The sequence below is a fragment of the Garra rufa genome, chromosome 5 (assembly GCF_049309525.1).
Source record: "Garra rufa chromosome 5, GarRuf1.0, whole genome shotgun sequence".
NCBI classification, from domain to species: domain Eukaryota; kingdom Metazoa; phylum Chordata; class Actinopteri; order Cypriniformes; family Cyprinidae; genus Garra; species Garra rufa.
In genome coordinates, this window is record NC_133365.1 from 32,669,300 (window position 1) to 32,696,127 (window position 26,828).

General features: G+C 43.6%; 1 protein-coding gene across 1 annotated transcript; it reads right to left on the minus strand.

The window, feature by feature from the left end:
* Positions 1-1,443: 1,443 nt before the first annotated feature.
* Positions 1,444-12,857, minus strand: LOC141334618 (myosin heavy chain, fast skeletal muscle-like). The gene is made up of 40 exons (XM_073839768.1): positions 12,709-12,857; positions 11,986-12,204; positions 11,757-11,900; positions 11,515-11,671; positions 11,395-11,422; positions 11,177-11,288; positions 10,934-11,026; positions 10,759-10,822; positions 10,585-10,683; positions 10,399-10,502; positions 10,178-10,316; positions 9,922-10,040; positions 9,669-9,818; positions 9,414-9,584; positions 9,022-9,322; positions 8,815-8,885; positions 8,646-8,733; positions 8,437-8,554; positions 8,234-8,357; positions 7,990-8,126; positions 7,644-7,899; positions 6,782-7,024; positions 6,496-6,672; positions 6,264-6,409; positions 6,090-6,180; positions 5,618-6,007; positions 5,414-5,540; positions 4,695-4,813; positions 4,417-4,613; positions 4,151-4,334; positions 3,884-4,049; positions 3,677-3,801; positions 3,276-3,584; positions 2,872-3,075; positions 2,660-2,785; positions 2,412-2,582; positions 2,099-2,203; positions 1,918-2,013; positions 1,665-1,796; positions 1,444-1,556 (listed from the first exon to the last, which is right to left on the minus strand). Exons 2-40 carry the CDS (start codon positions 12,190-12,192, stop codon positions 1,542-1,544), a joined length of 5,805 nt encoding a protein of 1,934 aa, XP_073695869.1. The 5' UTR covers positions 12,193-12,204; positions 12,709-12,857; the 3' UTR covers positions 1,444-1,541.
* Positions 12,858-26,828: the final 13,971 nt, after the last annotated feature.

Consider the following 26,828-nt stretch of genomic DNA (forward strand, 5'->3'; position numbering starts at 1 on the left):
TTGGGGGGAATTATTTTTATCACAAAACAAACAGTCACTATAACAGATACACAAGTCTGTAAAAGGAAGTATAAACTGACTGACAGATTGTTACCCTATCTCTCTTATTTGCTGCCAGTATATTCGTACTAAAGTGTCTATTTATATTCAATGCAAACTGATCCTTTTAATGATTGAGATGGGTAAACTTTATTTCTTGATGAGGAGGAATGATTCAGTGATTCATTCATTTGCTCTGTCATGCACACTGCAGTGATTTCATTTTATTGCTATGTACTGCAGTGTTTCTGTATTTGAATGTAACATTTTTAACGCTTCTTTTAAAGTTGTAAAAATTCTTTTTTGGCTTGGGAAATGAGGAAGAGCGAATTAGACCCAAAGTGTGAATTTGGTTACATAAGCTGCACTTTGTTTAATAAATATATGTCATATGTTTAAAACAAATAATGTAGTACATGTAACAGGCAAAATTAGATTATTCATAGATTTGCTAAGAAAAAATGTATCAGTCTTACAGTTCCAGCATCATAGCCAGAGGTATAACTAGTGGGGGAATTGAGTATATCATGCTAACTAGAGGGCTAGGTAACGGACCACTGCAGTAGTCCAGTTTTAAGCTTTAAAGTATATACACCCTGGTGAAAAAACAGCATATGCTGGTCAGGTAGTTTTGATGCTGGGATGCTAGTTAGGTATGTTTTGATGCTGGTTTATGCTGGTGCTTAGCTGGTTTATGCTGGTCCTTTTGATGGTTTACCAGTACATGACCAGCTAAGGACCAGCATCAAAACATACCTAACCAGCATATGCTGTTTTTTTTTTACCAGGGCAGACATGTATTGAAGATGGTTTTGTTTTTACTATTGCATTGGTTGGTTGGTTGGTTGAGTTGAGTATTCTATGAATTTGCTTATAGCGTCTCTAAGGATTGAGACTTTATAGCAAGAATGTTTGTGCAAATAATTTATTTTAATTTATTTTATGTATTTAAAAACCTTTAAGAGTTAAAATTCAACACACTCTTGATGATGTTTTATTAACAAAATTCGGGAGGAGCACGCTCAGATAATTAACAATGAACATGAGGAACGCAATCAGTAATCAACCTAATTAACAGAAGTGTATTTATACCGCAGCCTCACCTCTGTTCCTTGACAGATTTTTAGCATCACTCCGCCACCCCTTCTCCACACTTACAACTATTTTCTGTCCTAACGGGGGGGGTATTCTGAGTTCGGGCCAAAATTCCAAGCTCGGAGCCCTTCCATCGGACAGCTCGCCAAATACGCATAACCCATTCCCAGTTTATTATATGTAAGTGTGAACTTGTGAAATAATCATATGTGAATGATTCAAGGTGAATGACATGGTTTAACAATTTACACAGGATAATTCTGTTGTGTTTTGATAGAGTACCTTGCTGCAAAATCACACATATGATAATTATATGTTGATACAAGTTTATTTTTTAAGGGCAAGAAACTTCTACAAAAAAACATATTATATGACTTTAGTAGATGTTCCTTTCCGGTTTAAAAGATTCACTCTGCTTTGGCCTGGGAAAGAAGGAAGAGGGTAATTAGACATTAGCGTAGCCAATAATTTGATAAACAAGTTGAATAAATAATCTCATCTATTTAAAAAACGCATCTACTTAGTCTGACCTTTCCAGCATCACGGCTCTTAGCTTTGAGCTTGTTGGCCTGAGACTCAGCCATGTCAGCACGTTCTTCAACCTGCTCCAGCTCATGCTGCACCTTCCTCAACTTGGACAGGTTAATATTGGCTTGTTCCTCCTAAAAGTGGTTTTTGTGGTAGGTTCCATAACTATGTCATTATGACAACCAGTGGTATCAACAAATTTGCATTGCTATATTAATAATTACAGTGTCAAAATGTTCTATTAGATTTACATACCGCCTCCTCAGCCTGCCTCTTGTAAGATTTGACCTTCAGCTGCAGCTTGTCAACCAGATCCTGGAGTCTGTTGATGTTCTTCTTGTCCTCCTCAATCTTCAAACAATGTACAAATTACTAAACTAATTCTTGATCCTTTACTACAAATAGTTAGTTCATTTGTCTGAAAAACTGGTCATACCTGATAAGACAGCTCTTTCACTCTTCTCTCAAATTTGCGGACACCTTTAACAGCATCAGCTCCACGTCTCTGCTCCGCCTCAACTTCAGTCTCGAGCTCACGGACCTAAAGATAAGATGATTAAACTTTTAATGAAAAAATAACACAATCCCCTAGTTTCATAGACAAGGCTTAAGCCTAGTTCTAGACTAAAATGTAATTCTGTACTTGTAATGTAATTGTTACAACTGAAAAAAACTTGCACTGACTAATCTTATAATATATCAGTCCCTCAGTTTTGTCTCAAGATGTACAGTACACTCAACACGCTTACTCTGGACTCCAATTTCTGGAGTTGTTTCTTTCCTCCCTTCATGGCCAGATTCTCAGCCTCATCCAGACGGTGCTGCAGGTCCTTCACTGTCACCTCCAGATTCTTCTTCATCCTCTCAAGGTGAGAACTGGTGTCCTGCTCCTTCTTGAGCTCTTCTGCCATCATTGCAGCCTTTTGCACACATACAGAAATTCATTACATCTACATTTTAGTGTTTTGTGAAACATTAGGCAGCTACTTTTTCTCACATCAGTGATGGCCTTCTTGGCCTTTTCCTCTGCATTTCTGGCTTCATGTACAGTGTCTTCAACTTCACTCTGGATCTGAACAAGATCAGACTCAAGCTTCTTTTTGGTGTTTATGAGACTTGTGTTCTGCAACATGGAAAGCAACAGTATGAACATTTTAAATTATGCTCTCAATTTCCTTAACTTCATTATATAAAAAAATGTGCCTTTACCTGAGAGTGCAGCAGCCCAACACGCTCACTGGCGTCCACCAGCTCTTGTTCAGCCACTTTGCGGCCTCTCTCTGTCTGCTCCAGAGCAGCTCTCAGCTCCTCAATCTCGGCTTGCATCAGAGTGTTTCTGCGCTCCACCATGGCCACCTGCTCCTTCATGTCTTCCTGTCCTCTCACAGCATCATCAAGGTGCAGTTGGGCATCCTGAACATAACAATAGTATTACAATAAGCTTTAAGTGTGCTTTCTGTTGGTCTTTACCTAACAAACACTACCAGTCAAAAGTTTGGACACAGTTGCCCATCAAAAAGGATGGGGAAGTGTGTCCAAATTTTTGACTGGTAGTATAGGTTAGATTATACAAACGTATGAATGTACTCCAAAACCAAACAGAAGTCATATACCTTGAGCTGTCCCTGAACGTTCCTGAGCTGTTTCTGGGCCTCAGCAGCCTGGCGATTGGCGTGGCTCAGCTGAATCTCCATCTCATTAAGGTCTCCCTCCATCTTCTTCTTGATTCTCAGGGCATCATTCCTGCTCCTGACCTCAGAGTCCAGAGTGCTCTGCATGGATTCAATGACTCTCTGGCTGTTCCTCTTGATCTGCTCCATCTCCTCATCCTTCTCTGCAAGCTTCCTGTCAATCTCACCCTTGACCTGGTTAAGCTCAAGCTGAACACGAAGAATCTTGGACTCCTCGTGCTCCAGGGTGCCCTATTAATAAAAAAGCAACATTTATGTTTCAGAATGAACAACACAGTATAATGGTTTTAGGCAGATTTAAATATTGATCTTCAAATACTCACTTCAGCCTCCTCCAGGGCTGTCTGAATATCTGCCTTCTCAGTCTCCACTGCCTTCTTGGCCTTTTCCAGCTCATGGAGGCTCTTACCAGTATCGCCCAACTGCTCTGTCAGATCTGAAATCTCCTCTTTACAATGAAAAAATATAATCTCTATCATTATGAACATTCAGTAATCATTTATGTTTACTTAATAATTTTTCATTCATACGCTGCAGATTCTTGTTCTCTCTCTTGAGGGTCTCCAGATGATCCAGAGTCTCCTCATAGGAGTTCTTCATCTTGAACAGCTCAGTGCTGAGTGAACGAGCCTCTTTCTGGGCAGCTTCCAGCTCTGCCTGACCTTCCTCATATTTCTGCTTCCATTCTGCCAGGACCTTTGATGAAGATATTTCAAGGTTGTTGCAACTTGTTGTACAAAGTCCATTCTAGCAATACTTTAGAAAAAGAATATCATATAATGACTCAAACTGTTTACCTTGTCAAAGTTCCTCTGCTTTTTGTCAAGGTTGGCAGCCAAAGCATTGGCTCTCTCCACATCAATCATGAGGTCTTCCACCTCATTCTGGTGTCTCTGTTTGGTCTTCTCCAGAGAGGCACATTTGGAGTTTACAGCCTCAATTTGTTCCTCTGCCTCTTGCAGACGCTGAGCCAGCTTCTTCCTGTTAATGAATTTTGGGTCAGAAAATCCATGCAATTGCGTGAAATATTAACACATGATATCTCTGTTTTTGATGTTCATACTTGGACTCTTCAAGTTCCTCAGTGCGCTGGATGGCGTCAGTTTCATATTTGGTTCTCCACTGAGCAACTTCACTGTTGGCCTTTGACATTCCCCGCTGCAGCTCAGCCTTTGCCTCCTGCTCTTCCTCAAACTGCTCACGGAGCAGGTCGCAGTCATGACGGGCTGATTGCACAGCATGGGCCAGTGCGTTCTTAGCCTAGTTGACAAAGTCAGATAATATTAGCTTTGCTAAATATTCACTGACAAGTATTTGTTTGTATTGATCATGCTGTGTTACCTTAATCTCCTCTTCAATCTGCCTCTTAAGATCCTCGATTTGCTGAGTAAAAGCTTGTTTGCCTCTGGTGAGCTGAGAAACCAGAGACTCCTTCTCCTCCAGCTGACGGCCAAACTCACCTGTTAAGATTCAGACAATGTATTTAGACTAAGACTACGGTCATTCGGAGCAAATAAGCAGATCTTGCTGTTGTTGTGCAATTTGTAATGTGTGCATGGTATAGTTGTCTCTCTGTTCAACTCAAACCTTGACTGGCTAGATTGCTATCTATTTGTTCTAAAATTGTGGGCCAGGTGCTTGAGCCAAGTTTTCAGGATTTGTATGTGAAAAAAATGCTGACTCTGTCAGGACAAATTATGTCTGACCCTTCTCATATTTTATTGAGCAATATCAATTTTTGCCATCAAACAGAAAGCTTAGAGTTGCATCTGCTAGACTGAATAGAATACATACATCTTTTGTGTATCAGTCTGTAAAATTAATAAGAATTGGGGGTCTAAGTAGGCCTGGGCTCAGGAATAAAGAAAGGACTTACTATACTAATGCACTGTAGCTGTGTGTTTATGTATTAATACTGTTGTTTTTTGTATTAGGTGTGTTTATAGTATTGTTTGTTTAATAACTGGTGTGAAAGTGTAATGATGTGAGGTACAAGACAAAGTGTGATAATTGAATTAAATTGAATGTACTATATATTTTCCACGATTGTCATTAGTTACCATTTTCAGTTTGAAGTCTTGCTTTTTGAGCACTGAGGTCATTTATCTGGCGAATGTTCTCGTCATTTTTGGAATTAATTTCACTAAGCTGGTCCTCAAGTGTGTGGCACATCTTCTCAAAACTGGCCTAAATATACAAAAATCATTAAATGTTTGAAAAACCTCAAGACCTGTTCTATATTTCTTAGATGTAAAATTCCCAACCTTTGCTTTGGCAACAGCCTCCATGTTGCTGGAGAGATCATCAATCTCCATTTTGTATTCACTTTTCTCTTTCTCAAGCTTCTGCTTGACACGCTGGAGGTTGTCGATTTGCTCTCCCAGCTCAGCCACACTGTCCGCCTGCTTCTTACGGAGGGCAGCAGCAGTAGCTTCATGCTGAAGGGTGGACTCCTCTAGATCACGACGCAGCTTCTGGAATTCAGCTTCTCGCTTCTTATTCATCTCGATCTGAGCAGCAGTGGCTCCTCCAGCCTCCTCAAGCCTCTCACTGATCTCCTCAAGTTCCCTGGAGAGATCAGCTCTCTGCTTCTCAACCTTGGCACGAGCAGAACGCTCAGCCTCAATCTCTTCCTCCAGCTCCTCAATGCGAGCCTACAATGGCAAGTAATTAATGAAACCTTATTAGTCTTCATTTTATATTTGCAACAGCATTTTAAAAAAAAACAAGAAATACCTGGAGCTCCTTGATCTTTTTCTGGAGTTGAGCACCGAGAGATTGTTCATCCTCAATCCTGCTGAGCAACTGGCTTGTTTCAAAGTCTTTCCTGTTGGTGTTGAACAAGTAGTTTGTGAAAGAATAACACAATAATAAAAAAGTTTTCATTAAAAGATTTCATGTTTCAATTACTTTTTAAGTTTCTCCTCAGATTGCTGCTTGTCATTCTCCAGATCCATGATAGACTCTTGGGCTAATTTCAGGTCTGCTTCAAGCTTTCTCTTGGCTCTTTCCAGGTCCATGCGGAGCTTCTTCTCTTGTTCAAGGGAACCCTCAAGCTATTGGACAGTGATATATAAAACATTTTCTGGGCAAAAAAACTGTTAATTTAAGGAATTAATGACTTATTTAATTAGAAACTCACATCACCAACTTGCTGCTCAAGTTTTGTCTTGGATTTGGTCAGGGTGTTGACTTTGTCCTCCTCTGCCTGGAGATCATCCAGGGTCTGCTGATGTGCCTCTTGCAGAGCTTTCTTCTCCTTTGTAAGTTTACCGATGCTCTCATCTTGAGCTGCCATTTCCTCAGTTAAGTTCTTGACCTGTGTGATTTTTTTTTTTTTTTTTTGCAAATGAGCTTGTTTTTTTTTTCACAATTAATATAACATATAATCATATAAAACAGATTTTAAATCTATTCTTAAATCCAACCTTATTCTCAGTGGCATGTTTCTCCTTTTCCACTTTAGTCAAGGTGAGCTCAAGGTCATCGATGTCTTTCTTCAGCTCAGAGCACTCATCCTCCAGTTTCCTCTTCTTGGCTGTCAGTTCAGCATTTATTTCTTCCTCATCCTCCAGTCTCTCAGATGTCTCCTTGAGTTTAGCTTCAAGCTGGATTTTGCTCTTGATCAGACCCTCACATCTCTCTTCAGCATCTGAGAGATTCTCAGCTTCCTGTTAGGATAATAGATTGCTATATCACTGGAAACATCTCAGGTTATGACTGCAACCCTTGTTCCCTGAAGGGAACGAGATGCTGCGTCGAAATGCTAGGGGAATGCCTTCAGCGTGAGCACGATCTGAATCATGTGTGTAACCAGTCCAATGGAATCGCGAGAAGTCATGAGCGTCATGACGTCACAGACCAGGAAGCTTAAAAGCACGTGCGAACAGCGTCAGCTTCCTGAAGCTGCCGATGGTACGGGAGGTCTCTTTGGTGGCACAGAGAGACAGATCAGCGGCTCTACGAAGCTCGGCGATGTCATCAGACTGAGCTTCCTCACCTTCATCCAGCTCTTTCTGCAGGTCGGCTTGGTATGCCTAACACGGCCATAGTGTGCAGACACGCACCTGCCTGACTCCCTGCACATGCTTTTAAGCTTCCTGGTCGGTGACGTCATGACGCCTGTGACGTCTTGCGATTCCATCGGACTGATTACACACATGATTCAGAGCGTGCTCACGCTGAAGGCATTCCCCTGGCGTTTCGACGCGGCTCGAAGTTCCTGGAAGAGAACCTCATTGCTACTTTTGATGAAGCAAAAATTCTGTTAATTTAGTTAAGTAAGCTCACCGAAGCCACTTGTAGCTGCAGATCATTTTTCTCTTGCAGCAGTGTCACCATTTTCTCTTCAAGCTCTTTCCTTTTGGCTTCAGCTTTGGCCAAAGAATCTTTGCATTTTACAAAGTCCTCTTTCATGGTTGCCAGCTCCTTCTCAGTCTCAGCACTCTTCAGCAGAGGTTTAATCTTGTAGTAAACCTTCATCCATGGCCAGTGTTTGACATTCATGAATGAGCGGATGTTGTATTGGATGGTGTAAATGGACTCCCTGTGAACAATTCATTATTAAATGCCATAATCATTATTTTCCATTCAGACAGTTATTACTGATGTCATCCTCATTCATGACATTCCTCACCTCCTCTCCATCATCTTCACAAATTCCCTCCTCATAAGAAAACCGCGGAAAAGAGCCTGAGTCATTGTGACCAGAGCAGCCAGTTTCTCATCACGCATCTCCTCAAGAACACCCAGAAGACCAGCTTTGAAGAACACCTACATTTATATATAACAGTAAATCAAAAGATACTAATTTACTTGAATAAGCTAAATGATGATGATGATCACTAAATATCTGAAAGGCTGTAAAGAAGAATATGAACCTTTGTGTGTCCAAATCTGTACTGGTCGTGATCAACATCGATGGATCCCAGGAGTTTCTCACTGGCCTTCTTGTTGTCAATAAACTGTCCCTCTGGGATTACACTGGCATTCAGCACCTTGTATCTGTGATAAAATGATCAAAATGCTTCATTATCCTCTAATTAAGAGTCTCATACAATAAATGTTTTTTCTTCCCATTTACCTCTGCTTGAAGTCACCATAGAGGATTCTGCTGGGGAAGCCCTTTCTGCAGATTCTGATGCCCTCCAGCACACCATTACACCTCAGCTGGTGGATAACCAGGAAATTCTCCATGAGTCCTATAGGGAACAGGTTAAATCATGGTAAATTAAAGTTAACATTAAATATTTTATGTTTGTCAGAATATCTATGGGCCCTTTATAACTTTACCTGGAGTCTTGGTCTCGTTGGGAATCAGACAACGCACAAAGTGAGGGTGAGTGCTCCTCAAGTTGGTCATGAGCTTGCCCAAGTTCTCCTGTAGAGAACAGAAAAGTGATGTCATGCATTGTTTTTCTATTTTCCCCTCAAATACAGAAATATTGCTGTGACATCATACCCTGAACTGGGAGGACACAGTCTGCATGGAACCACCCTTCTTCTTGCCTCCCTTCTTGCCACCGCCACTCTCTATTCCGACAAAGATACAAATGAACATATATAAATGCACAAACAAGAAAGAAAGTGCAAAACAATCAACTGTGGGTTAAATTAATATTCATAATTACATATATAAAGTAATTAGTAACACTTTTTTCCTCATTACCCTCAACAACAGGTGGGTAGAGAGTAGCCAGCAGTTTGACAGAAGACTTCTGGTAAAGCTGCACAACAGACTCATTCAGTGGATCCTTGTTCTTGTCCAGCCAGCCAGTAATGTTGTAGTCCACAGTTCCAGCGTAGTGGACCAGAGAGAAGTGGGCCTCAGCCTTGCCTTTGACAAGCTTTGGTTTCTGGAAAGCATTGCACTTGCCAAGATGCTGATCATACAGCTTGTTCTTGAAAGAAGTGTCTGTGGCCTTGGGGAACATGCACTCCTCTTCAAGGATGGAGAAGATACCCATGGGCTGTTTATAAAAGAACATTGTTTATTGCTACAAACATGACATTTTTGAGAATAGACAATGGAAATGAATTAGTTCATAAAACAGTAAGAACCTTCTCAATGAGCTCAATGCAAGCAGCCAAGTCCATGCCGAAGTCAATGAACTCCCAAACAATGCCCTCCTTCTTGTACTCCTCTTGTTCCAGCACAAACATGTGGTGGTTGAAAAACTGTTGCAGTTTCTCATTAGTGAAGTTGATGCACAGCTGCTCCATGCTGTTGAACTGCAGGAAGAAAAATAACCATTTACTCACTCCTGAATGTGACACAATTTGCCATTAAAAGAGATAAACATAAATTATTCTTACATCAAAAATCTCAAATCCAGCAATATCCAGCACACCAATGAAGAAATTTCTTTGTTGTTTTGTGTCCAACATCTGGTTGATACGAATGACCATCCACAAGAACATCTTCTCATAGATAGATTTGGACAAGGCGCTAACAGAGTTATACACCTGTAAGTAGAACAGAGCAAAATTTTATTAAAAACTTTCTGATTTTGCTATTATTTGTCAAATTCAATCATGATTTTCAGGCTGGAAATATGTCACTACATACCTGTGGCACAGTTTGGCCTTTGGTTACAAACTCATTTCCGACCTTGACTCTGGGGTAGCACAAAGCCTTCAGCATATCAGCAGAGTTCAAACCCAGAAGGTAGGCGATTTTGTCAGCCTCTATGAATTAAAAGGTTACAAAAAAATCCATACTTTTAATGCCCTGAAACTACAACTTTTTTATGAAAATAGAGACACAGATCTCTCAAATCAAAGCACTGCATGTGATGACACACATTGGTATTATTTAGTCTCACCCTCTGTGCCATCTGGCTCAGCCTGCTCCTCACGCTGCTTCTGCTTGAACTTCATGTTACCATGATGAAGCACAGCTCCAGTGAACTTGTAGATGCCCATCTTCTCCTCAGCACTGAAGCCCAGAATGTCAATAGCAGACTGGAAATTACAGAGAAGAATGAGATCTAGGTTCTGCCACATGTATATAAAGTATGCCAATAATCAAACAGCACTGACTCACATCAGTAGCCATCAGCTCCTCTTTATCATCAATGCTTGCCACTGTGATCTGACCCTGACTGCACATGGGGAAGTCATAGGGGTTGGTGGTGATGAGTGTCATTTCTGTAAAATACAAAGAGCATTAATGAGTATTTAAAATAACATTATATAGCACTGATACACTGAATGAAATATATGCATCTACCAATCAGCTCAGGCTTGTGGTTGGTCATCATCTGGTAGAAGATGTGGTAGCCTCTCTCATCTGGAAGCTGGAATGTCACTCTAGACTTCTCCAGCAGATCTGTTGAGAAAATGTACTTGAGTCACAATCATCTCAATTTCCTTGATGGAATAAAATTAAATCATGTCCACCTACATGTCTCAATGTCAGCACTAGCCAGTTTTCCTGATGTGCCAAAGTGAATTCTGATGAATTTACCCTGTTTTGAAAATAATAATAAGAAGAAGAATATCAATAATGATAGTTTATAGAAAAATTGTTTTATAGAACAATAAAACACATTACTGTAAATAAAATGTGGTGAACTCACAAAACGAGAGGAGTTGTCATTTCTCACAGTCTTGGCATTACCATAAGCCTCAAGCAGAGGGTTGGCAGCAATAATCTGGTCCTCAAGAGAGCCCTGTTTTGTTTAAAGGATTTTTATTAATTTTCAGTTATATGTCCAAACACTCTTTGCAGACACACTCACCGAAAACAAAACATATCATATATTATGTAAGATTACTGTAATTATTGTAAATCATTCAAAACAATGTTTTATATCTCATACCTGCATTTTGCCAGGAGTCTGCTCTTTCTTCTTATCACCATGAACTGCAACTGTGGCAAAGTACTGGATGACACGTTTGGTGTTCACAGTCTTTCCAGCACCAGATTCTCCACTGGTTTATGAGAGATTGGAAGACAGAAGATTATAAGAAACGTAGAAGTTACACATGAGGAAAAAAAACTGTTCTCAGCCTTTCTAACAGTGGGCTAGGTACATACGTGATCAGGACAGACTGGTTCTCTCTGTCTGTAAATTCAAAGATAATAATGTTTCAGCAATTGTTTTATGAAAAATTATGAATTTAACATTAAAATCAACTCTCCTCAATCATATCTTACCAGTCAGCATGAACTGATAGGCGTTGTCAGAGACAGAGAAGATGTGGGGTGGGGCCTCCATACGCTTTTTGCCTCTGTAGGCAGTCACCACTTCTGGATCATACACTGGGAGCCACTTGTAGGGGTTCACAGTAGCACAGAACAGCCCAGAGTAGGTCTGAAAATAACAGAGATATGGTCAGATTTGCAACGATGCAGACAAAGTGAACATAAAAGCTGTTTTACTTTGCTTCAGAGCTTACGTAGATCATCCATGCGGCATAACGCTCTTTGAGGTTATACAGCACAGAGGGTTCATTGAGATGGGTCATCATGGCCATGTCCTCAATCTTGTCAAACTTGGGAGGATTCATTGGATGGACTTCATCCTCCTTAACAACTCTTTCCTATAAATTGCATCTATTAGGTATTAGAAATACAAAAAAACTATGTAATAAGTTAATTAACCTTGAAATGAAAGACAAAATTTACCTCCTTAGTTTCATTCACAGTAACAGTGACTTTGTCACCGTCTTTGCTCTTTATTGTTGCCTTAACATACAGTTCTTTAGAATCAACCACATAGCAGGCAGACTTGGCATCAAATGATTTGCTCTGAGCCTCAACTCTCTCCTTCTCAGGCTTTCGGAGATAAATGGCAGCCTTGCCATAAATGGCCATCTCCGCGTCGGTACTCATGGTGGCGGACTTCTAAAAAGAGAACAGACAAACATATTCATTAAAGATGTCATGAATCTTTGTAACAATAAATACAGTTTCAGGTCATTTCTGGCATCTTGCTATTAAAATACCAACCATGTTTTTCAAAATATGCAAATGCCATCATGGACTATAATTGCAACACTGTTTGCGAATTTTAAAGTCACTCACGCTACCCACCAATTAACCAGTAGAGAATTTTGTTCAAATATTTAATTTTATTTGCAAGTTATTGTCATTTATAAGAATTTGCATACAAATAGATGACCATTCCACACAGCATCAACATTTTCCTTATATAATGATTCCCCAGGTCATCCAAGTAATTATTTCAGTGGTTTCATCCCGATTGGACACACGACCTAGCAGCAGATCTCTAAAGCTGGTTAAGCAGCAAATCAAAATGGCAGGCACACAATAAGTTTAATGACGATATGCCAATGTGTTTGTAAAATATAGCATTCTATAACTAAACCGAATCATAAACTTGCTTACCTTTTGTTCTATAAGACCAGCTGAGTTTCTCTACCCTCCAATTAAACCATACAATCCATTAAAATGTATTAATACAAATAAAATTACTTAAAAGTACATAAATAATGACTGCAATCTAATTCCTTTAAGTCCAAGTTAAGGCAGAAACTTCTGAGGTCTCCTCTTCATCTCTTCTGCTCTCTCCCTTCGGCTTTTATTGAAGTTAATCATGCACACTAAGCAAAATCTATACATGGGCAATGTTTTGTGAGAAAGTAATGGACAGACTCACAAGAAAGCCTACTTGATGGAATCAGTCGTAAGTTAAACTTTATTGGTCAAAAATATTCTTCTAATTATTAAAGGTCACAGCTTCCATCTCAGTTTGTTTATAATCTTTTCATTTGTTATTTTAAAAGAGCATTATTGCAATATTAATGACATTTATTTTTAGTCTATTAATATCATACTATGACATCTGACATTCACTGAAGTCCATATGAAATTTAATTAGGTACATTGTGAACTCAGTAGTGTTGATTTGTTAATCACATTAGAATGCTTGGCTGTTATGTTCTGTTTTAGGCACGTCCTAAATACAACCTTACAGCATTTACAGTAAGGTACAGGGGTAAAGCGACTCAATGAGAGTTGCAGTATGATTTTCTCTGTTTATTAAAAACAATGATAAAAAAATACTGAAAAAGAAAAAAAAAATCTTAAACAGCATTAGTTTTCTATCTTTTTATTTGAATTAGAAGGCATTTTACTTTTTCACCTTGTGAAATCCAATCCAATTAAATCTAACAAGTTATAGTTAAAGGATATAAAAGAATACATGCATGTTTATTAAGAATCTAGTATTTATCTTTACATAATAAGCTTGGTGAACTGGTAGAACATAGAATCTACATGCAAAGAGGCCATATAAAACAGTGATAATACACAACAAATGGCATAATTTTCCTTTGCAAAGCTCCAATGAAGCACATTCCCATCATGCAAAATGTATCATGGCTTGCCCACTGGCACATCATACCTTAAGCATAATAAGCATAAGCTTAATACTTCTGCAGAGGTAGAGAAACTGTACATAATTATCCAAATAGTAAACTAGTTTTTACCTAAAGCACATACGTTGCAGTAAGAGGCCTATGTTGGCACGCAGCTATCACCACTGACTTGAATGTTCTTTTACATTTAAAAAGAACCAAGGTGTCAGAGAATGACCACAATGGTGCAACGGTGACAAGCAATTATGTTCTGGCATTTTACCAGTAAGAGACGATTTACACATCTGCACCAAAATACCAGTAAATTCTGTGATGTCAGTCATCATTTAAAAGCTGCGCAGTTGTCTTAATTTGCCTGCATAAGGAGAAGCACTTAAGTTTCACTATCTGTCCAATTTGACATTTTTTAATGTCATTTTTTTAGGCACTGATCAGACCTTTTTTGCAGTGGGAGGCACCTTTTTAAAATAATTTTCTATTCGCTTGTTAAGTCTGATGTCACGCATAACCACTTCTGTGTCCAAACACTTTATCAGATCTCATGAGAAAACAACAAACGGTGCTAATATACAATTACAATGTGATATAATACTATCAAAAAAGATATAATCCTCTCTTTTAACTCCATACCGAAATCCCAGGTCGCCACATAATGAAAATATACATATAAATAAATAAATATAAAAATTATTTGTGTTTAGGATGCTGTGAGCACGGAGTCTGTAGTGTACACCATAAGTTAAAAATGTTTAGCTTAAATGTTTAAGATAAATAAACAGTCCTCATAAACATGGTTGAGATATATTCTCAAGGGAAAAGAGTTGAGGCTTGGACTCAGAAACAGCATTCGTTGGACGCGCATTACTTAAAGGAACACTCCACTTTTTTGGAAAGAGGCTCATTCTCCAACTCCCCCCGAGTTAATAAGTTGAGTTTTTCCGTTTTTAAATCCATTCAGCTGTTCTGCTGTTCTGGCGATATCACTTTTAGCATAGCAGAAGTTTGCTGCCGTAATATGGACGCAGCAGGCGCAGTAATATCACGCAGCACCTGAAATTAGTTCCCAGTTAGGTAACTTCCAACGAGGAACGCTACCTGTGCATGCAGTTGGTCACGTTGTGCTGCGATGTGCTGCGTGATATTACTGCGCCTGCTTCGATATTACTGCAGCAAACTTCCTTGACTATTACACCGGAATAGGAGTGTAGTTCCTAATCTTATCGGCCTAGAAAATCACATCTTTACATTTTCCACCGGTATTAGTACATGATATAACTACAGAAGAGTCAAGTTTTAAATAAGACATATATCGAAACTCGTTGGTCGTTTTTGAATGCGATGCTATTGGTCAAATAGGATTCAATGATCTATGCTAAAAGTAATATCGCCAGAACAGGAGAACAGCTGAATGGATTTCAAAACGGTAAAAATCAACTTATTAACTCGGGGGGAGTTGGAGAATTAGCCTATTTCCAAAAAAAGTGGAGTGTTCCTTTAAAACCCATTTAAGCCCACCACAGTTTATAGTTGTAATTTTCCTTTTGTAAGTATTTTTCTAGATGTTATCCATGATTTATGTCTCAATGAAATGCAAGCAAACAACCAAATAAAGGTTTTCAAGAACAAAAAAAAAAAAATGCATTGACTTCCTTCCTGTCACCTAATGGTGTCAACTTCCTACCCCTACTTTCAGGAAGCATGTTGAGGGCAAACCCTCCCAAATAAAGTAAATTTTCATGTTACTAGCAAGTATTTTTGTTGACATATATATGTATATATATCTTCTAGATAATCATGAAGGTCTCTAGAATCATCCAAACAAAACAAATCTTACAAGAAATTTATAGTTCCCTTTCGGGAACTCTACACTGCGTCATCAACGCTCTGGGGAATGCCATTGGCGAACCCGGCTCTGAATCAGTCTGCAACCAATAGGATGACGGGAGTGACGTCACCAACGTGATGACGTCATACGACCAGGAAGTATATAAGCACGTGCGTTTCAAACCGGCTTCAGCTTTTGTCATTCAGCGAAGCGCTCTATGTTGGTCTGTTTGTCTGGTTATTTGCATTGCTGTTTTTCTGTGCCAGTTTGCACAACTTTATTTTGAGCAATGTCAAAAAGGGGAAAGAAATTTGTTATGGCGGTGCAGCAGTCACACAGACGGTGTGTTCCTCCTTGCCAGCGATTCATCGTTGGTGGGGATACACACAGTCTGTGTGTTCTCTGCATGGGAGCGGAGCATGCTCAGTCAGCCCTCGAGGGGGCTGGCTGTCCGCAGTGTGAGCGCCTTCCACTGCGGGTGCTTCGTTCCCGGAAGGCTCTCTTCGAGGAGGGAGCCTTCACCAGCGTTCCTCGCGGGTCTGGCCCCGCTTCCGCTGAGGCGGAGCGGCAGCTGCACTCGTGGGGTTCGCAGCTCGATCTGCTGGAGGGTATGGAGACGGGTGATCCCCTATCTCCTTCCTCACCCGGCGGATCGGTTGATCTCCTCTTGGATGCGGAAGCCCGCACTGCGGTTTCTTCCCCCCGAGAGGAGGTCTCAACACTACTCTTGTCTTCCTCCGAGGAGGTTGACGTAGAGAGTGTTGACCTCATCCAACCGCCAGTAAAATCCCCGCAGTTTGAGGAGCTCTTGGAGGTGGTGACTCGTGCGGTAGCCAGGCTCAACATCAGCTGGCCCGCCGAGCACAGTCAAAATGAGCCGCATGAAAGCAAGCTAGATGAGCGCTTTCTGCGGACACACAAGCCACCTCCAGGAAGGAGCCTTCCGTTTTTCCCTGATCTCCACAGTGAGCTGTCGAGATCATGGGAAAAACCCTTCTCAGCCCGCGTCTTCACCCCTTCCTCCGGTTACTACGGTAACGTTGGGGGGGTAGAGGAGTGCGGCTATAAGATGATGCCCAGGGTTGAGCAGACGCTTGCGAGCTATCTGTCGCCCGCAGCGGCATCATCTTTGAAGGCTCCAACCTTGCCCACCAAGCCTTTAAAACTAACTTCCAGCTTGCTGGGCAAGGGGTACGCGGCAGCAGGTCAGGCCGGCTCATGCTTGCACACAATGTCTGTGTTGCAGGCGTACCAGGCTGACCTGCTTAAAGACCTAGACGAAGGCAGGGAGGTCAATGTTTCTGAGTTGAGGCGAACAGCAGATCTAGCTCTCCGTGCCACCAAGGAGACCGCCCGCGCTGTTGGGCGGTCTATGGCAGCCCTGGGGGTCGCGGAGAGACACCTATGGTTGTCCCTGTCCGACATGAAGGAGAAGGACAGGGCCCTTCTGCTGGACGCCCCACTCAAGTCTCCTGGTCTGTTTGGCGACTCGGTCGAGGCCGTCGTCAGCAGGTACCAGGAGGCCCGCAAACAAAGTGCGGCCTTCCAACAGTACCTCCCTCGCCGTGTCTATTCTGGGGCTGCCGGACGGGAGCAGCCCCAGCCGCGTACCAGCTCCTCACACCGCCAGACCCAAAAAGCTAGCGTGGCCGCTCGTGCCCCGCCAGATAGATCTAGGGGGCAGGGCAAGTCACGCTCGAAGTCGAGGGCCTCTAAGGCCAGGCCGGACCTGAGGGTCGTCCTGCAGTCAAAGAGGTCCTCGGCTAAGCGGCCCTGACTTTTGTGTCTCAGGGCCATTGAGGGCAGCCCCTCTCGGGGGAGAAGCGGGTCTTCCACATTTTATGGTACCCACTCTCCCTCGGGGCCCTCAGGAGACCAGTCAGCTAACCCTGCCAGTGTTTCAGGGCGCGGCTGTCTCCCGCAAACCCCTGCTGGGGTTTCCGCCCGATTTCGTAGCGGACTCAGCAAGTTTGTCACCCCTACGGGGGTCCTCAGAGCAATTAGTTCAGGTGTCGCTTGCCAGTCAGCTGTTACAGGCCACCGAATTAGTTCCTCAAACTCTACCAGAGGCCAGTCTCGAGAGGCTGGTTCCCTTAGTACATTTTCTAGCAGCGTGGAAACTACTGCCAAATGTATCTTCATGGGTTCTTCGTACGGTAGAGAAAGGTTATCAAATCCAGTTCGGCGCTCCTCCGCCTCAGTTCAGCGGAGTATTTCCTACCCTGGTAGGCCCAGAGCAGGTTCTGGTCATGGAACAAGAAGTAAATTCTCTTCTAAGGAAGGGAGCCATCGAGGTGGTCCCTCCTCAGCACAGAGAATCCGGGTTCTACAGCCGGTACTTCATTGTTCCCAAGAAGGATGGAGGGCTGAGGCCCATCTTAGATCTCAGGCTACTGAACCGCTCAGTTATGAAGCTGAAGTTCAGAATGCTTACTGTCAAGCAGGTCGTGTCTCAAATCAGGTCCGAGGACTGGTTTGTCACGATAGATCTCAAAGATGCATATTTCCATATCTCCATCCTTCCTCAACACAGGAAGTTTCTCAGGTTCGCTTTCAGGGGCGAAGCTTACCAATATCGAGTTCTTCCTTTCGGCCTAGCACTCTCACCCCGCACTTTCACGAAGTGTGTGGATGCTGCGCTGGCTCCGTTGCGACTCCAGGGCATCCGCATACTCAACTACATAGACGACTGGCTTATCCTAGCCAGCTCGGAACAGTTAGCGGCTCAGCATCGAGATGTTGTTCTCGCTCATATGAAAAAGCTGGGGTTGAGGCTCAACGCCAAGAAAAGTGTGCTGTCTCCTTTACAGAGAACCACTTATCTAGGTGTGGCATGGGATTCGACCACGATGCAGGCACGAATGTCTCCTGCTCGGATCGAGTCGATCCTTACTGCAGTCAATGCGGTCAAGCTAGGCCTGTCACTCACTGTCAAACAGTTTCAAGTACTGTTAGGTCTCATGGCAGCTGCAGCCAACGTAATACCTTTTGGCCTGCTGCATATGAGGCCACTGCAGTGGTGGCTCAAGACCAAGGGATTCTCCCCGAGGGGAAATCCGTTCCGCAAGATCAAGGTCACGCGGCGTTGCCTTCGTGCCTTAGACATGTGGAAGAAACCTTGGTTCCTATCTCAGGGCCCGGTCTTGGGAGCTCCTTGTCGCCGCGTCACGCTAGAGACAGATGCATCCCTCACCGGGTGGGGAGCGGTCATGAGTGGCCGCTCGGCCTCCGGCCTATGGACCGGTCACCATCTCTTGTGGCACATCAATTGCCTAGAGATGTTAGCAGTGTTCAAGGCCTTGAGGCATTTCCTCCCAGACCTGAGAAACCGTCATGTGTTAGTTCGCACCGACAACACAGCGGTAGTATATTACATCAACCACCAAGGAGGTGTGCGTTCACGCCCCTTATTCAAGCTGGCGTACCATATCCTCCTGTGGTCCCAAGGGAAACTCCTCTCACTGAGTGCAGTTCATATCCCTGGGCATTTGAACATTGGAGCAGACATCCTGTCGAGGCAGGGGCCGAGGCCCGGGGAGTGGAAACTTCACCCCGAGGTGGTGAAGCAGATATGGAGAGTGTTTGGCCAAGCTCAAGTGGACCTCTTTGCGACTCAAGAGACTTCGCAATGTCCCCTTTGGTACTCTCTAACGCCTCCAGCTCCACTGGGGCTGGACGCTATGGTACAGACCTGGCCGAGGCTTCGTCTGTACGCTTTCCCCCCGATCGCTCTGCTCCCAGGAGTTCTAGAAAGAGTGCGCCGGTACGGAGTCAGTCTACTACTAGTAGCCCCGTACTGGCCGGCCCGAGTATGGTTCTCGGACATCATTTCCCTCCTCGACGGCTCTCCGTGGGAGATTCCGGTCAGGAAGGACCTTCTTTCTCAGGCTGGGGGCGCAATTTGCCACCCCCACCCAGAGAAGTGGAAACTATGGGTGTGGCCTCTGAGGGGGCACACCTCATAGACAGTGGTCTCCCAGCCGAGGTTGTGGAGACCATCCTTCACTCTAGAGCTCCCTCTACAAGGAAACTTTATGGCCTTAAGTGGAAGCTTTTCACTTCATGGTGTGAAGAGCGACACGCAGACCCAGTCCACTGCCCGGTTGGTACAGTGCTGGAGTTCTTGCAGTCTCGCCTCTCCATAGGGCTAGCCCACTCCACCCTGAAGGTTTACGTGGCGGCATTATCGGCCTTCCACACCCCTCTCGGTGGTATGTCAGTGGGCAAGAACCCCTTGGTCATACGTTTCCTTCGTGGTGCACTCAGGATAAGGCCTCGGGTGGTACCCAGAACTCCTTCTTGGGATCTCGCTGTGGTCCTTGAAGCCCTCTCTCGGCCTCCATTCGAGCCCATTGAGGAGATTTCAGATCGCTTCCTTACAATTAAGACGGCGCTGCTGTTGGCTCTTACTTCTCTGAGGAGAGTAGGAGACCTTCAGGCCCTCTCAGTGGCCCCTTCATATATCGACTTTGCGCCCGGTTTGGCCAAAGCGTTCCTCTACCCTAGACCAGGGTACGTACCGAAGGTTCCAACAGCAGTACCACAGCCAGTCACCCTACAGGCCTTTTATCCTCCTCCATTCGTGGAGAACGACCATCGGAAGTATAACTGCATGTGTCCAGTGCGAGCACTGGACACATACGTCCACAGAGCTGCCCTGTGGCGAAAGTCAGAGCAATTGCTAGTTTGTTACGGTCCCCCTAAGAGGGGGCTCCCGGCAACTAAGCATACTATCAGTAGATGGATTGTAGATGCAATAACTACTGCTTATGAGTCCTCTGGCCTCCCATCACCGATGGGCGTCAAGGCTCACTCAACTCGAGGCATGGCTGCCTCCAAAGCTCTGCTAGCAGGTGTCCCCATTCAGGACATCTGCAGTGCGGCGGGTTGGTCCACCCCTTTGACCTTTGTAAAGTTCTATGAACTAGACCTAAGAGCTATGAGCTCGGCTGTCCTGAGCTGACAGCGAAGGCGTTATCCCTCGTGAGCCCGAGGGCCGAGGTAGATGTTCCCTCTTGCGCTGGGTGCTCCCCAGGCAGAGATGTAATCCCACTCGCGTCCTGGCAGTTTTCCAGGCGGAGTCAATTTAGTGTTCTGGCCAGAGTTTCCAGACACTTCTCGGGTCCCTGTTGTCCGGGTGCGCCCCGACAAAGGGATTACCCTTCCTCGTGTGCCTGAGGGCCGAGGATGCTTCTTAGTCTGGCTGGTCACCAGACGGAGGCCTATCACCTCGGGGCCTGAGGGCCGAGGTGGATAACTCTCCCTCTTCGCTGGGTGCTCCCCAGGCAGAGATGTTATTCCGCTTGCGTCCTGGCAAATTTCCCAGGCGAAGCAACCAAGCGTCCTGGCATACTCCCCAGACGCTACCTGTCCCTCTACGTCTGGCTGGTCCCCAGACTGAGGTAGACACTCTCCTCGTGAGCCCGAGGGCCGAGGTAGATCATATCCCTCTTCGCTGGTACTCCCAGGCAGAGATGTAATCCCACTCGCGTCCTGGCAGTTTTCCAGGCGGAGCTAATTCAGTCCCTCTCGTGCTGGCTGTTCCCCAGACAGAGTTTGGACTACTTTCCTCGAGCGCCTGAGGGCCGAGGTTCTTGCTATGATTCCTCTTGCGCTGGGCACTCCCCAGGCAGAGATGTAATTCTACTCGCGTCCTGGCTGTTTCCAGGCGGAGCTATTTCCCGTGCTCTGGCCAGAGTTTCCAGGCACTAATTGCATCCCTCTTGATCCGGGTGCGCCCCGACAAAGGATTGCCCTCTCCTTGTGTGCCCGAGGGCCAAGGAGGACCCCTCTCTGGCTGGTGACCAGACTAGGGTGTATGACCTAACCTCGTGGGCTCAAGAGCCGAGGTTTACTCAATCCCTCTTCGCTGGGTACGTCCCAGGCAGAGATGTAATCCCGCTTGCGTCCTGGCACTCTTCCCAGGCGAAGCAACCTAGCGTTCTGGCATACTCCCCAGACGCTACCTGTCCCTCTACGTCTGGCTGGTCCCCAGACTGAGGTAGACACCTTTCTCGTGAGCCCGAGGGCCGAGGCGGATCATATCCCTCTTCGCTGGGTACTCCCAGGCAGAGATGTAATCCCGCTCGCGTCCTGGCAGTTTTCCAGGCGGAGCTAATTCAGTCCCTCTCGTGCTGGCTGTTCCCCAGACAGAGTTTGGACTACTTTCCTCGAGTGCCTGAGGGCCGAGGTACTTGTTATGTTCCCTCTTGCGCTGGGTGCTCCCCAGGCAGAGATGTCATCCCACTCACGTCCTGGCAGTTTTCCAGGCGGAGTTCTTCTGGTCCCTCTTTTGCTGGTGTCCCCAGACAGAGCGACCACTTTCCTCGCGAGCCCGAGGGCCGAGGTATATGCCACTTCCCTCTCGCTCCGGCACTATTCCCGGACGGAGGCGTACTACTTCTCCTGTCCTGGCAGTTTCCCAGGCGGAGAACCATCAGTGCTCCTGCAGGTAAGTATCAACGAGCACTGCCCTCTGATTCCGGGCTGGTCCCCCGGACAGAGGTGTACTGCCTCTCTTGCCCTGGTAACCCCAGGCAGAGAGCTTTTTCCTGGCTTGATCCACCAGAAGCAGCGCTTCCCCTTTTTTCTTCCCAGACAAACACCACTGGGTAGGAATTTGGAATTCTGGAGACGTGGGCATATCGTTCCCCAGAGCGTTGATGACGCAGTGTAGAGTTCCCGAAAGGGAACGTCTCAGGTTACGTATGTAACCCTGGTTCCCTGAGGGAACGAGACACTGCGTCATGGGCCATAATTCCCGCATTCCTACCGCGCATCGCTTCATTCCTGGAAGCTGAAGCCGGTTTGAAACGCACGTGCTTATATACTTCCTGGTCGTATGACGTCATCACGTTGGTGACGTCACTCCCGTCATCCTATTGGTTGCAGACTGATTCAGAGCCGGGTTCGCCAATGGCATTCCCCAGAGCGTTGATGACGCAGTGTCTCGTTCCCTCAGGGAACCAGGGTTACATACGTAACCTGAGACGTTTTTTTGTATACTTGGTCAAACGTCCAAGCGGCAACATTTAACATATATAATATATAATGGAGAAATGGGGTATACTGTTGCTAGCATCATGCTACTCATGTTACCTTCTTGTTAAAAACATATTAGCATCATGCTACCCACATGCTAGTATGTTGCTAGCATTATGCTAACCACATTAACAACTTGTTTAAAACATGTTAACATCATGCTAGCAGCATGCTAATCATGCTACTTTTGTTTTGACATTTTACTTGTGTTAACATGTTGTTAGCATAATGCTAACACAATTAACATGTAGTTAGCATGCATGATGCTAACATGATTAGGGTTACCAGCCGGTAATCCAGCCTGGTCATAGCTGGTTAGCAGGCTGGTTTTAGAGGGGTTTTGGCCACTTCCTTAGCTGGTCTGGCTGGGAGACCATTTGGAACAACTAGCTAAAACCAGCCTGCCCTGCTGAAAAAAACAACATATGCTGGTTAGGTAGGTTTTGGTGCTGGGATGCTGGTTTTAGCTGGTTCATGCTGGTCCTTTGCTGGTTTATGCTGGTCATGTTGCTGGTCAAGGACCAACATAAACAAGCAAAGGACCAGCATAAACCAGCAAATAGCCAGCATAAACCAGCAAAGGACCAGCATAAACCAGCATAAACCAGCAAAGGACCAGCATAAACCAGCTAAAACCAGCATCCCAGCACCAAAACCTACCTAACCAGCATATGCTGTTTTTTTCAGCAGGGTGACCAGCCTAGCCAGGTTGGGAGACCAGTTAAACCCAGCTACTTCCAGCTTAAACCAGCTAAAACCAGCCAACCAGCTTGGTTTTAGCTGGTCATCCAGCCTGGTCTTGGCTGGTCAGCAGGCTGGTTTTAAAAAGGTTTTGGCCACTTCCTTAGCTGGTCTGGCTGGAAGACCAGCTGGAACAACCAGCTAAAACCAGCCTGACCGGCCTAGCCAGGCTGGGGGACCAGCTAAACCCAACTACTTTGAGCTTAAACCAGCTAAAACCAGCCAACCAACTAAGGCTGGTTTTTAGCTGGTCATCCAGCCTGGTCTTGGCTGATCAGCAGGCTGGTTTTAAAGGCGTTTTGGCATAGGACACCATTAACACGACTATATGCATGAAACCATTCTGAAAAATTTGGGCACAAATGGGTTAACAACCGGATTGGCAGTGATTGCTTTGTGCCTTGTTTATGCACTAAAAAAAAAAAAAAAAAAAAACTCTGAGGAGAAATGCACCTGACATCATTCACGCTTTTTCCTAATTGTTCAATCGAATAAACAGAGAGTCGGTCCTTTTGTTGTGGTGACGGGTGTTTACAGTTGCTTGGAACGTCCAGAGACTAGAATATTGGAGGAAAATCGTTAACAGCAGTAGCAACAGTGCTTTCATGCGGATTACCATTAGCTACTAGCTATCTCTTTTCTAAATTAAAAGAGTAAACCAAAAAAAAAAAAAAACGGCAATGTGGTGCGCCTCGCGTTTTCAAACCTGAAAAATGCATTCTGTCTGATCGGGGCCTGAATGACAGGCATAACGGGAAGATCAAATAGAAAGCATTTTTTCTCTTATAAACACAAGACACGCATAATAGTATAACTAGCATGTCTCTTGTGCAACATCTTAAAGGGGTTATGAAACCCCAGACTACTTTTTCCGAGATCTTAGCAGAAGTGTTTGTGTTGCACATCATAGAAAGCAACGTTAGCATCTGTTAATAGTAATTGTTATTACTATTCGCTATTTTCATCTTCCGGGTTTAAAATCTAAGTCTCAAGTGCCACCATTTTCATTTTCGGCGTTATTCTTATTTAAATAAACCTACCAAAAATTATAGACTGATTATTTCTTTGTCAGTGGACAAACGTACAAAATCAGCAGGGGATCAGATAATTTTTTCCCTCACTTAAAATGGGAGAAGTGAGTGACCAGTGCTCTAATCCACCCTCAATACCACAACTAAGGTGACCTTTAGCAAGACATCGAACCCCAAACTGCTCCATTTTGTGCTGGAGCAAATGGTTGCCCACTGCTTCAGGTGTGTGAGTTGTGTTCACTACTCACTGCTGGATGTGTGCACTTGGATGGGTAAAGCACAGAGAACAAAATCTCGCAACAAGTCACAACAATGGCAGAATGCTCATAACTACTTCATTACAAGTGTTCATTCCTAGGTCCTCGAGCTGGGACTCAAACTCGGGACACCTGAAGCACAACAGCGTTACATGTCAGTGCACTGCCCACAAAGCTATTGGCGCCGATGTAATTTGACATTTTAAGACTATAACAACGCTGTGTGTTCTCGTTTTTTAACATAATTCACAGTTTACTTATAGTGCCGTACAATTATGAATTTCAACTTTGTTGAGCATACTCTAAACATAGCCCAATCCCAGCGAAATTTGCTTTGTTTCCATTTCTCATTTAGGTGACTTGAATGGGAGGGTGAGAGCAGGTTTCAAAAGTCCAAAAATAAGGGCCACTCTAGTCTGCACATTCTGGCTTCGTTTGTGCTCATACCAGTAATATTGTTCAGTGTTCACACATAGCATCATACCTGTAATTTACAGGTAATATTACAACTTCTTTTACCGGTAAATTGCCAGAACCGATTTACCAGTATATTTGAAAATGTCTTGTTCACACATTTTTTTTTTTTTTAGCTTAATGGTAATTTACCAGTAAAGACTGTATGTCTGAAAGGGGCTTATGAGTCTTCCACTAATGTCATTTCCAGCCACAGCTATAAGCTTACTGAAAAAGGTTTTCAATCATTTGAGCTAATATGAATAGCATTTTATAAACTGATTTAAACTGATTTTTTTCTTCTCATAAATGTTTACACCAGCAGCTACCTTTCCCTGATCATGCTGGCAAGCTTGTCGCTTAAAAATACTCAAGAAACATTTCAGCCGCCTGACCTTTCAGTTAGCCAATTTGTAATTTCAGCCTCCTCAATGTGCATTTCAAGATTCATAAGAGGGGATCATATCTGCTCAATCATTATGTATTAGCACTTTCTGCCAACATGAGTTTAAATACTAAAATATCCAATTTCCATTCCAGCCAGTGAAACACACATGGTCTTTTCAGATTGCTTTAAGCCACAGTATGGCCTCCAACCTCTCAAAGATTCTATAGAGATTAACTCTATTTTAACATTTGTTATCAGCTGTTTATCCTGTATGTATGTATGCCATATACACTGTGGGTTATTTATTTTTTACACCTAAGTCCCATAATTGAATCTGAAGTTGAATGTTGTTTAACAATGTGTATACAGAAAGTATATAAAGAAAGACATACTTATCTAGGTGAAATCAAGACAACTTATAAAACAACTAGTTACTTAGCTAGGAAAATGTTGTTGCTAGTGAGGAAGGAGTCTGTGTTGAGCTTTTCTCTTTGGCAGTTCTCTTGAGGGAAATGAGTATTGCCTTTCATGTGTGTCTGGGTCGTCTGCTGGTACTTATCTCTTCTGTGGAGAAGAAAGTGACCCTCAAAATATAGGGTACTACAGGGATAAAATGTCTAAAGCATGCCATGATTGATTATGTACAATGCCTGCTTGCTACTGGTCAAACTTCTTTTTAGTCTTTACTTTCAGCAAGTATGAAACCAAAAGAAAATAAAGCCAAAAGGTGTGTTCGGCTTGAAGCAGAACTGTACAGATTGAACGGTGTGTGTGACAATGACTTAATACAATATGGTCCTAAAATATAAAAACAAACAAACAAAAGAACACACTGAAAACTACCTTAATTCTGAACCTATATATATTTTTAATAAGATAAACAAACAAGTGACAGATAGAACAGAAACCCACCTGCAGAAATTAATGTTGTCATACCAGTCATTTTTACAGCATGCAACCCATTTTATCATCCTTGAAAGTACAACAAAGTACAACAAGCATTTACTGTATGAACGTTAAATATATGCTCAAAACTCTCATATACGATCACTATATACCCCAATGCTAAGAATAAACATGCTTGTTTTTCTTGAACACTGAATGAATCCTGAATCTAGTGTGAGTAAATCTTGTTGCAGGAGAGCAGAGCAGACTTTCAGAAGTCAGCTGTTGTAAGAAATTCCATTTAGGTTCAAAGAGAAAGTGGAAAAAAAGCCTTTCTCTCTCCTAATCTAAAAAACAGGTAGACCCAATGATCAGAAACAGAAAGATATGAGTTGTAAAACACTGAATGAATAAAACGGCGAACCAAAGTCTATCAGGAAAAACAATCTTTCCTAATAGGTTTTGTAAGCAGCCTGGTCTACACATACAGTGCATACACTATTAAAA